Here is an 11,234-nt window from a genome sequence, read left to right on the forward strand (position 1 = left end):
CCTCAAGGAAAGAAGTAAAATATATCACACAGGAAAATATTGCACATCACTCCTTTATTACACTGATTTGGAAAAAGACTTAGTTATGCTCAAAATGAGTATAGGGTCCATGTGGCTGAGCCAAGCAACTGGAACATGATTCAGAAACCAGATACAGTGAAACACTTGCACATGATTAAGAGGAATTTCACTGCCACAGAACAAGGCAGGAGGAGTTTAAGTAGAAACCAGAAGCACTCCTCTCCTCAGAGGCTAAGGAGCTTTCCATATTGGTGTGAGGAATGGCTTATCTTCCAATGACCACATGTGCGACTATTTCAACTGCCACTAAAAACCCTTCTAGGGTTTTTAGTATTCTCTGTCTGTCTGTCTGTCTCTCTCTATATATATATGTATTTCCTTTTCTTATGTAAAAGTGAATGTAACACAAGAATGTAGTTCAGGATTGATCCCAACCATGTGGAGCCAGCACCTCTGGAGTCAGGAGGAAGTAGCTGTTTTGAAATCACCATGCAGGACACTCACCTTCCACTGGAATGACTCAAGAACTAGGTCCTGGCTCACAATGAACTCTGGCTTCTCATTGGTCATGCCATGGCAGGGTTCCTGCCCAGTCACTATTCAAAAGCGGGTCCTTAGTAAACAAAGGACTATGAAAATCAGGGATTACTATCAACCCTCCTGAAAACAAAAGGAGTCTCTCCTGGGCTCCGGCTGCAAACCTGTACCCCAAAAGTGCCATTCTGACTAGATTGAATGAAGGGAGTGGGTGCAAGAGACAATGCTAAGAATGGCAATAGGAGCCACTGGTCCCCATCTGCAGCTACCTACAATTTAAGATGTACAGAAGTAGTCAGTGTGAGGTGCAGAGGAAGGAGTGGGCAGGGAAGGTGTTGGATGGGGTAGCAGTCGGCCTGCTCGCCTTCACTTCTTGGCCTTGCCCTGGGCAGCCACAGCTTCCATGGCTTTGCGCACGGTCTCTTCGTCCCCCAGGAACTGCATGGGCTTGATGGGCTTCAGGTTCTTGTCCAGTTCATAGACAATGGGAATACCAGTTGGCAGGTTCAGCTCCATGATGGCCTCTTCAGAGAGACCTGAAAACAGCCACCATGTTTAACCGTACAAGGAGGAATTAGATCAAGACACTCTAATCCGATAGTAATTCTGTTCTGTAGAAATATCCATCCCTCAAGGAGTGGATCCCAGTACCAGTATGAGAGGGTACATAAGGTTCCAAGATGGGCCACCAGCAAACTATAGGAAAAGATGGCCCAAAGTGGGCCCTCAAAGCCCACAGTGAAGCAGGACTGATCTCAGACACCCTTACATAGTCCAAAAAACATCTGCCCAAAGCCTAGAACTTCTGGGCCTCTGGGTCCTTAGAGGGAACAGCTTAGGATGCGAACTGAAGAGATTTGTGAAGATGAGCCAGATTGTTACTAAAGAAGGTGTTACTAGCAGTTTTGATTGGCAAACTGAGTCTAGAAGTGGGCATCTCAAACTTTTAGGTGTATTAAATCACCTAGGAGAAGAGTTGCTAGGACCTGAGGTTCTCAAGAAGGTCTAGCTGTCACTGCTCTGAAGACTATGTTTTGAGAAAAGTACAAGGTGTTTTTCCACCAGGTGTTAACACAAGACTGTCTTTGAAGCTATTAGTGTGTTAGCCCTTTCCTCCTTTGTATTAAGTCCCTGGCTGATGGCATTTCTGCTATTATCCTTAAGGCCACTCTAAAAAATGAACATACCTTCCAGATGCTTAACGATGCCCCGGAGGCTATTGCCATGGGCTGCAATCAGAACTCTTTTCCCCTCTTTGATCTGGGGGACAATTTCTTCATTCCAGAAGGGCAGTGCCCTGGCAATAGTATCTTTCAGGCTCTCACAGGAGGGTAGCTGATCCTCAGTGAGGTCTGCATACCTGCGATCCTAAGCAACAAAAAGAACCTTCAAGTTGATCACGTATTAGTATTTGCTTGCATCTATTAAATGACTTTCACCATGTCTGCCATTCCTCATCTCCTAAGCAGTGGAAAAGATAGGTGACATTCTCTCACCAGGGTCCAGAACACAGCTGAGAGCTTGGGAAGGACATCATTACTGGGCCCCACTGCGCAGTCCAAAAGAAATATAGGGCTGGCAATCTGGCCTAGTGGTAGAGTGCTTGCCTTGTGTACATGAAGCCCTGGGTTTGATTCCTCAGCACCATATATATAGAAAATGCCAGAAATAGTGCTGTGGCTCTAGTGGTAGAAAACTAGCCTTGAGCAAAAAGAAGCCAGGAACAGTGCTCTGAGTTCAAGCCCCAGGACTGGCAAAATAAAAAGAGGGAGGGAGGGAAGGAAGGAGGGAGGGAGGGAGGGAGGGAGGGAGGGAGGGAGGGAGGGAGGGAAGGAAGGAGGGAGGGAGGGAGGGAAGGAGGAAGGGAGGGAGGAAGGAAGGAAGGGAAGGAAGAAAGGAAGGGAAGGAAGGAAGCTGGAAGGAAGGGCTGGGAATATGGCCTAGTGTCAAGAGTGCTTGCCTCGTATACATGAAGCCCTGGGTTCGATTCCCCAGCACCACATATATAGAAAATGGCCAGAAGTGGTGCTGTGGCTCAAGTGGCAGAGTGCTAGCCTTGAGCAAAAAGAAGCCAGGGACAGTGCTCAGGCCCTGAGTCCAAGGCCCAGAAATGGCAAAAAAAAAAAAAAAAGAAAAAAGAAATATAATTGGAAAAGGAAGAAAGCTATGCAACAAGGTCATCCCAACTCACTTCTACTTGTATTGGGGCTTGAAATCAGGGCCTGGGCACCATCCCTGAGCTCTTTTAAATATTATATTGATGTACAAAAAGTTACATAATCAGGGAAACAAATTTCTTTTCCCTGAGCTTTTGCCAAGGCTACAGCTCTACCACTTGAGTCAAAGCTCCACTTAGTGGAGTTAACTGGAGATAAGAATCTCTTGGGACTTTTCCTGCCCTAATTGGCTTTGAACTACAATCTTCAGATCTCAGCCTCCTAAGTAGCTAGGATTACAGGCCTGAGCCACCAGTGCTTAGCTCACTTCTATTTGTGAGATCAGTTTTAGGAAGGATATGGATGGTTTTCATAAAATATGGTAATATGGAATATATGGAATATAAAATTCTTTTCACAGGGGGCTGGGAATATGGCCTAGTGGCAAGAGTGCATGAAGCCCTGGGTTTGATTCCTCAGCACCACATATATAGAAAACAGCCAGAAGTGGCGCTGTGGCTCAGTGCTAGCCTTGAGCAAAAAGAAGCCAGGGATAGTGCTCAGGCCCTGAGTCCAAGCCCCAGGACTGGGAAAAAAAAAATTCTTTTCACAGATACACAACATGAACTACATCTTCTAACAAGTAAGGGTCATTTCTTGGCAAAGAGAGAATTACACTATTTTACCATAAACTATAAGCACAGTGGCACTAGGCATACACCACTAAGTCACAGAAAAACTGAAACCCAAATTCTAACCCTAGAATCCTGGGTAGAATGGCTAAAGCCGAGTTTGCCCATACCTTGCTGATGTTGCTGTAGAAGGGATGGTCAGGCTCCATTGGAGGTGGTGGGACATCGTAGGAGCGCCTCCAGATCTTCACCTGGGCCTCACCATGCTTAGCAGCAGTTTCTGCTTTATTGAGGCCTGTCAGACCCCCGTAGTGCCGCTCATTGAGGCGCCAAGTCCTCACCACTGGCAACCACATCTGGTCAATGGCGTCCAGCACTGTCCAGAGGGTCCTAATAGCTCTCTTCTGCACTGAGGTGAAGCAGATGTCGAATTCATAGCCAGCATCTGGAGATTAGGAGCACCAAGGATAAGCTGGTCAGGTCTACTCTGAGCCAGAACTTTTTTTCCACATAATTTTTCCATAGATGTTCCAAATAAAAATTTGATCAGGTCAAATACTTTATACAAAGTACTGAGGCTGGGCTGGGAATATGGCCTAGTGGCAAGAGTGCTTGCCTCGTATACATGAGGCCCTGGGTTCGATTCCTCAGCACCACATATACAGAAAATGGCCAGAAGTGGCGCTGTGGCTCAAGTGGCAGAGTGCTAGCCTTGAGCAAAAAAGAAGCCAGGGACAGTGCTCAGGCCCTGAGTTCACGGCCTAGGACTGGCTAAAAAAAAAAAACAAAGTACTGAGGCTTAAACTCAGGACCTGGGTGCTGTCCCTAAGCTTTTTGTGCTCAAGGCTAGCGTTCTACCACTTGAGCCAAACTCTACTTTAAGCTCTTTTTGTAAATTAATCGGATAGTCTCAAGGACTTTTTTGCTTGGGCTGGCTTCCAACCCCAATCCTCAGAACCCTAGCCTCCAGAGTAGCTAAGATTACAGGCATAAGTCACCAGCACTCAGCCACACCTGTCTCTAAAAATCCAACTTTTTGCCAGGCACAAGTGGCTCACACTTGTGAGCCCCCACCCAACAAAGACAAACAAAAAACAAACTTTTTTTTCCCCCTTTCCTTTCTTTTTGTAGTATAGGGTATGAACTCAGCTTTATGCTTGCTACACAAAAATCTAACTCTTACCCATCATTTCTGGCTATCCCCATTTTCCTAATTCCTAAGGACACCAAGATGGGTTTTAGGGTAGAATCTTACTAGAAAGCCCTAGATGGCCTGAAATTCATAATTCTTGAGCCTTAGCCTCAAAATTGCTGAAATTTCAGGTGCATACTACCAGATCTGGCCATTGGTGATTATATTAAGTTGTCATTTCTGAGATTTACTAGACTTCTGGTCTTGGCAAAGTGGGATTTAGGGCTGGAGGTATGGCTCAACACTAAGAGTGCCTGCTTAACAAGCCCCAGTACCACCAAAAAAAAGGAAAAAAATGGGATTTGTGAGTATATATGCTGGTGCCAGAGCTCGAACCCACACTCTCACTCAGCTTTCTTGCTCAAAGCTGACAGTCTACCACCTGAGCCATGCCCCCAGTCCAGCACTTCGCTGGTAATTGGAGATGTTGTATCTCAGACTTTTCTGCCTGGGCTGGTTTTGAATAGAATTCTTCCAGGTCTTAGCCTCCTGAGTAGCTAGGATTAGGTCACCAGAGCCCAGTTTGAGACTTTATAATCCCAATAAGAATACAGTAAGAGATCTTAGAGGATGCTGATAAGATTTGTTGGATGAAATTGTTTTTCTGTGAATGTATCAATTATTTTCTTATTTTGCCAGTCCTGGGGCTTGAACTCAAGGCCTGAGCACTGTCCCTGGTTTCATTCTGCTCAAGGCTAGCACTCTGCTAACTTGAGCCACAGCGCCACTTCTGGCCTTTTCTATGTACTGTCTGGCTCCTTTATAAACTCTCTAGTATCCTCCAAACACAGTCCTTGCTGAGCTGGGAGGGTAATCAAGCGCTATGTTGGCTCAACAAATAGTTTACAATGAATCAGTCTTATCCCAAGGATTATTCTCCCTCATGCATGGGTGAGATGGCCCTTTATGTAGTATGCCAAGAAAATATTCCTACTTTCTGTACAACAGTACTGGCCTTCTTCAAAATTCAGCACAAAATTCCCTGGCTGTTTCATTCTGAAGTTAGCAACAGTAACTAATAAAATGTGAGGTGAATTTTTTTTTGCCAAGAAAAGGAAGGATAGACTGATTAATGACTAAGAATACTACCACCCACAAAAGAAAAAGACATCCTTTCACTGAGCACAGGGAGAAGTGTGACTAGACTTGGCTATGGTTATTTCCCTAACCCTTAAGGGAAGAAATGGCTCCCCAACAAAAGGCTGAGTCACTGGAATACCACAGTGCAAGCCTCAGTTCCTATGATGAAAAGCTCCAGGTTTCACTGCAATTATTCCCACTTGTAGTAGAGCATGTGTGAATATACAAACTGTCCTCAGGGAGAAAAATGGCTCCCCTTAGGACTTGCCTAGCTACTCAGGAGATCTGAGGATAGCTATTTGAAGCCAGCATGGGCAGGAAAGTTCCTGAGACTCTATCTCCAATTAGCCAAGGGGAAAAAAAAGCCAGAATGGAGCAAAATAGCTCTGAACAAAATAGCTCAGGGACAGCACCCTGTCCCTAAGTTCAAGCCCCAGGACTAACATTAAAAAGAGAATGCCGGGGGGCTGGGGATACGGCCTAGTGGCAAGAGAGCTTGCCTCATATACATAAGGCCCTGGGTTCAATTCCCCAGCACCACATATATAGAAAATGGCCAGAAGTGGCGCTGTGGCTCAAGTGACAGAATGCTAGCCTTGAGTTTTTTTGTTTTTTTTTTTTGGCCAGTCCTGGGCCTTGGACTCAGGGCCTGAGCACTGTCCCTGGCTTCTTCCAGCTCAAGGCTAGCACTCTGCCACTTGAGCCACAGCGCCGCTTCTGGCCGTTTTCTGCATATGTGGTGCTGGGGAATCGAACCTAGGGCCTCGTGTATCCGAGGCAGGCACTCTCGCCACTAGGCTATATCCCCAGCCCTTCCTTTTTTTTTTTTTGGCCAATCCTGGGCCTTGGACTCAGGGCCTGGGCACTGTCCCTGGCTTCCTTTTGCTCAAGGCTAGCACTCTGCCACTTGAGCCACAGCGCCACTTCTGGCCGTTTTCTGTATATGTGGTGCTGGGGAACCGAACCCAGGGCCTCATGTATAGGAGGCAAGCTCTCTTGCCACTAGGCCATATCCCCAGCCAGAATGCTAGCCTTGAGCAAAAAGAAGCCATGGACAGTGCTCAGGCCCTGAGTTCAAGGCCCAGGAGTGGCAAAAAAAAAAAAAATGGAGAGAGAATGCCAACAGATCAAAATGTTAAAAGCCTCTTGTGTGTGTTCGTGTGTATGTATGCCAGTGCACTGTCCTTTAGATTCTTTGCTCTAAGCTGGTTCTCTACCACCCAAGCCAACCCGCGGCTACACTTCTAGCTTTTTGATTGTTAACTGGAGCTAAGTCTCAAGGATTTTCAAGGATTTGCCTGAGCTGGCTTTTAACAGTGATCCTTAGATGTCAGCCTCCTGAGTAGCTAGGATTACAGCTGTGAACCATCAGCACATGGCTAGAGCCTCTTCTAGCTTTGCCCATCAACCAAAGTTTAGTCGGGAGTAAGGGAGACCAACAGTGTGGACTCCATTCTTCCCAGGGCATTCCTATTGTTCACAGCCCCAAAATAACCTGGGGAACTCAGTCTTCACTAACTTTCTCCTGAAATTAAGATTGAAAATGGTACAAATCCTACTATCAAATGAAGAACTAATTTATCATGTTTTATATTTCTAGATTACCCATAATGGACATCCTTTAGCTTCTGCTTTTAGTCTTTTTGGGGGGAAGGTGCAGGGGCTTTAACACTGAACCAGGGAACTCTCCTTGAGCTTGAGCCACAGCTCCACTTCCAGCTTTTGGTAGTTCACTGGAGATAAGAATCTGGAACTTTCCTGCCTGGGATGGCTTCAAACTGTGATCCTCAGATATCCATCTCCTGAGTAACTAGGATTTATAGGTGTGAGCAACAATTGCCTGGGTAGTCTTTCATTCTTTAGTGACATCATCTGTGACACCCAGATTTTTTTTCTCTGAAATTCTTTGGGGTTGAACCCCTTTTTTTTTTTTGGCCAGTCCTGGGGCTTGGACTCAGGGCCTGAGCACTGTTCCTGGCTTCTTCTTGCTCAAGGCTAGCACTCTACCACTTGAGCCACAGCGCCACTTTTGGCCATTTTCTGTATATGTGGTGGTGGGGAATCGAACCCAGGGCCTCATGTATACCAGGCAAGCACTCTTGCCACTAGGCCATATCCCCAGCCCCCTTTTTCTTTCTTTTTGAGGCAGTCTTGTTATGTGGGCCAGTCTGGCCTTGAACTTTTAGTCCTCTTGCCTCAGCATCTCCACTGCTGGAATTATGGGTGTATGCCACCATGCCCAGCCTTATATCTGATTTTCTAAAATGTAATACCAGTATTTATTTTAAACTGAAAATTTATTTTACAATATCAGTTTAACCATATGATCATGTTAACTAGAAGGCTGAGGCAATTTACACTGTTCTGAGCTAGGCATTGGCAAACCATCAGACCTATACTGTTGTTCTTCCTGCTAGATAATCGAAGAAAATGGCCTTCTTTTTTTTTTTTTTTGGCCAGTCCTGGGCCTTGGACTCAGGGCCTGAGCACTGTCCCTGGCTTCTTCCCGCTCAAGGCTAGCACTCTGCCACTTGAGCCACAGCGCAGCTTCTGGCCGTTTTCTGTATATGTGGTGCTGGGGAATCGAACCTAGGGCCTCGTGTATCCGAGGCAGGCACTCTTGCCACTAGGCCATATCCCCAGCCCCGAAAATGGCCTTCTTTACTAGCACTTTCCTTTTCTCAGTCTCATGGCATGAGTTTACCACTGGCCATCTTCTCAATCAAGACTACATACACCCTCAATCAAAATTACATTTCCCAGGCTTTCCACAGCTTTGCTTTATTTCAAAATGACATATAGTAAAAGCAAGAAGCAAAGGCCAACGGGGCAAATACCAGAGGCACATCAAGCAAGAATCAATAGCCGTTTTATATGACTGCTGCTTTGTCCAGAGGTTAAGAGAGGAGCAGAGCGAGCAGGTTCTGGCCTAAACATCAGTGGCACCATCCCTCCCTCTCAGTCCAGGGATTCTTTGAATTGCAGGGAGTAGGCAATGCCTCCATATTAGCATTTCCCCCCCAAATCAGACAGAATCAGGTCCAGGGACTAGCCTGGATAGGCAAACAAACATTATCTCTCTGCCACTACTACCCTTTGACCGGCCTCTGTTCCTGGCCAAGAAGCCTACCAGCTCTTCACACTTGTTACCCCACCCAGAAGAAATAGGGCAAGGACACGGGGCTAATATTAAGAACATATGACCTTGGAAAAGTCATCTTCCCAATCTTCATTCTTCCCAACTAAAATCAGGGCCCAAGAGAAGTTAGGGGGAAGTAGGCCTGCTGTAGCATTAACTCAAATCATTCATTCATTCAACTACTCCTTCGGTGCATTCTGTTCACAGCATTTGTGGCACGCGGCTGAGATGCATGGCTCTCCACAGCATGTGGGATCTCCTGGTGTCAAGAGGCCTGTTAAAGGCCTCCAACGCAGGCCCTCCAAGGCCTCCTCGCTGCCCCACCGCCCCAAGGGACTGGCCTGTGGCCTTTGGCTTCGCTGGGATTTGCAGCCGCTTGCTGATCAGTATTGGTGCTGTAAGGCACCCGGCATCATCCTCCAGGAGCCCTAAGATAACCCGATAAAGGCCTGACCGCCACAGGTGGCTCCATCCCGGGCAACCCGTCCCCAGGTTAGTAAATATAAACACTATAAAGGGGAAATTTCGCTAAACAGGGTCCTAAACAAGCTCCAAGGGCTGCAGGTCGGTCGGCCGTCCCGGTTCCAGCTCAGCCCCTTCTCACTCCCCACCGTGACCTTGAGCAAGCGGACGCCCCATTCGGCGCCCATCTCCCCCATAGCAAGCTAAGCTGGAGACGGCACGTAAGGTACCGGCCCTCTCCTACCGGGCACGGGTGCAAGCCGGGGGCTTCGAGCCGGCGCGGGGCCCCGGAGCACCGCCACCCGCAGCCTGCCCGCCTCGTACCTCGCAGAGCCTGCCCGCCGCGCTTCGCCTCCTCGTGGCCCGCTGGGCTCAGGTCTGCATCGTACCAGCCGCTAAAGCGATTCTCCAGGTTCCAGGCGCTCTCGCCGTGCCGGATCAGCACCAGTTTGTAAGCAGCCATGGCGGCAGGCTCGGGATGCGGCGCCGAATGAGAATGGCCGAGATTCCGGTCGCTTGCCTTCAACCCCCGGCCGCGCCTGCGCACTCCAGTCCCTCCTCCCGGCTCCTGCTTCGGTTCACGCCCAAATCTTTCCACTCCGGGGTGGCCGTCCTCCGCCCGCCAGATGTGCGCATGCGTCCCGTGCCAGCGCCACGGCCGCCAGGGGGGAGGGAGCGCGCACTGGAGCGCTAATACGCATGCGCTCTCCGCCTCGCTCCCGCGTCCGGCGCGGCGGTCACGGAGCGCACGTAAGCACCGACCACGTGTGGCCCACTGCACCCCAGCCTGCCCACCTTCTACCGCCGCTGCTGAGCCACTGCGAGCCGCTTGAGCTGCTCCTCGCGTGAGGCCCGCTAGCTCACTACCCCTATGCAGTTTGAATCCCATTTTTCGAATCTCCATCTTTTATTGGCTTTGCATCTCGTGCAGTTTATAAAACTTGTCAGCCCTCTACGGGTGAGTCTCAGCACCCCTTAGTTTACCCCACCTTTTTTTTTTTCTTTAAAAGTAAAATCAAAGCCGAGTGCCTGTGGCTCATTCCTGTAATCGTAGCTACTCAGGAGGCTGAGATCGCTGTTCAAAGCCACCCCGGGCAGGAAAATCTGTGAGACTTAACTCCAGTTAACTACCCCAAAGCTGGAAATGGCACTGTGGCTCAAAGCAGTAGAACCTTAGCCTCGATCATAAAGAAGCTCAAAGATAGTGCCCAAGCCCCAGACCCAGGACTGGCACCAAAAAAATAAAAAGGAAAATCAGCACGGGGGTGCTTAGCCTCATCTGTAGAAATGAACATAATTTTTGCTGGTACCTGTTCTACCTAGACATACTCAGTAAGCAGTAATTGCTATGGCTGTTTCATTTTGGCAGGACATTGGTCTTTTCACCGAGTTTTACAGAGCAGATAGTTCCACCCGCCTCTGTCAGTAACACAGGGCTGTTGTTCCTTTCATAGAGACTCTTGCAGGCCTCAAGTTAATACTTCCTCCTCCAACCATGAAGCAAACTCTTCATTCCAGAAAGGGGAGGATTAGGTCATTTCTTGTGCCTCTCCTTTCTTCAGTCTGCAGTTTTAATGCCTACATGTCTAAACTGCTTTCTCCTGCTCAAATCCCAGTTTCCTGGTTCATTTCAACTTAGCCATGTAGAGCACCAAAACAACTAGGCAGTGGCCTAGAGCTAACATGACTCCCAAGTTCAGACTTTAAATATATTCTTTGTAGCCTCTAAATGTTTTGCATTTTAGGCATGTGTTGGCCTTGAAGCAGAGGAAGGATTTGAGAGGCAGAGAAAAGGCAAAAATGTCTAAGACTAGTTTATAGAAGTTGTGATAGCTGCTTTTTTAAGAAGTTCACTGTGTCAAGTGTATTTAATGTTATCCCAACCTTCCAGCAATTCATATGATGTAGGTACTTAGGATAGCTCCATTCCACAGATGAGAAAAACAAGGCCCATAGAAAACAATGTGATCCAGGCCTTGGTGGTTCATACCTGTAATCCTAGCTACTCAAGAGGC

At 47.7% G+C, this 11,234-nt stretch overlaps 1 protein-coding gene across 1 annotated transcript; it reads right to left on the reverse strand.

Annotated features, from left to right (window-relative positions):
- Positions 1 to 37: 37 nt before the first annotated feature.
- On the reverse strand, positions 38 to 9,770 carry Pgam1 (phosphoglycerate mutase 1). Its single transcript, XM_048338547.1, has 4 exons — positions 9,544 to 9,770; positions 3,517 to 3,791; positions 1,746 to 1,926; positions 38 to 1,094 (listed from the first exon to the last, which is right to left on the reverse strand). Exons 1-4 carry the CDS (start codon positions 9,680 to 9,682, stop codon positions 925 to 927), a joined length of 765 nt encoding a protein of 254 aa, XP_048194504.1. The 5' UTR covers positions 9,683 to 9,770; the 3' UTR covers positions 38 to 924.
- Between the last annotated feature and the right edge of the window lie 1,464 nt (positions 9,771 to 11,234).

This window comes from Perognathus longimembris, chromosome 2 (genome assembly GCF_023159225.1).
Source record: "Perognathus longimembris pacificus isolate PPM17 chromosome 2, ASM2315922v1, whole genome shotgun sequence".
Taxonomy (NCBI): domain Eukaryota; kingdom Metazoa; phylum Chordata; class Mammalia; order Rodentia; family Heteromyidae; genus Perognathus; species Perognathus longimembris.

Excerpts from the sequence above, each read along its gene's own strand:
- Pgam1 (XM_048338547.1), bottom strand. The coding sequence starts at position 9,682 with ATGGCTGCTTACAAACTGGTGCTGATCCGGCACGGCGAGAGCGCCTGG. Across the intron at positions 3,792-9,543 it reads CGGCGGGCAGGCTCTGCGAG|ATGCTGGCTATGAATTCGAC; the intron begins GTACGAGGCGGG and ends CCTAATCTCCAG. Across the intron at positions 1,927-3,516 it reads TCTACAGCAACATCAGCAAG|GATCGCAGGTATGCAGACCT; the intron begins GTATGGGCAAAC and ends TTTGTTGCTTAG.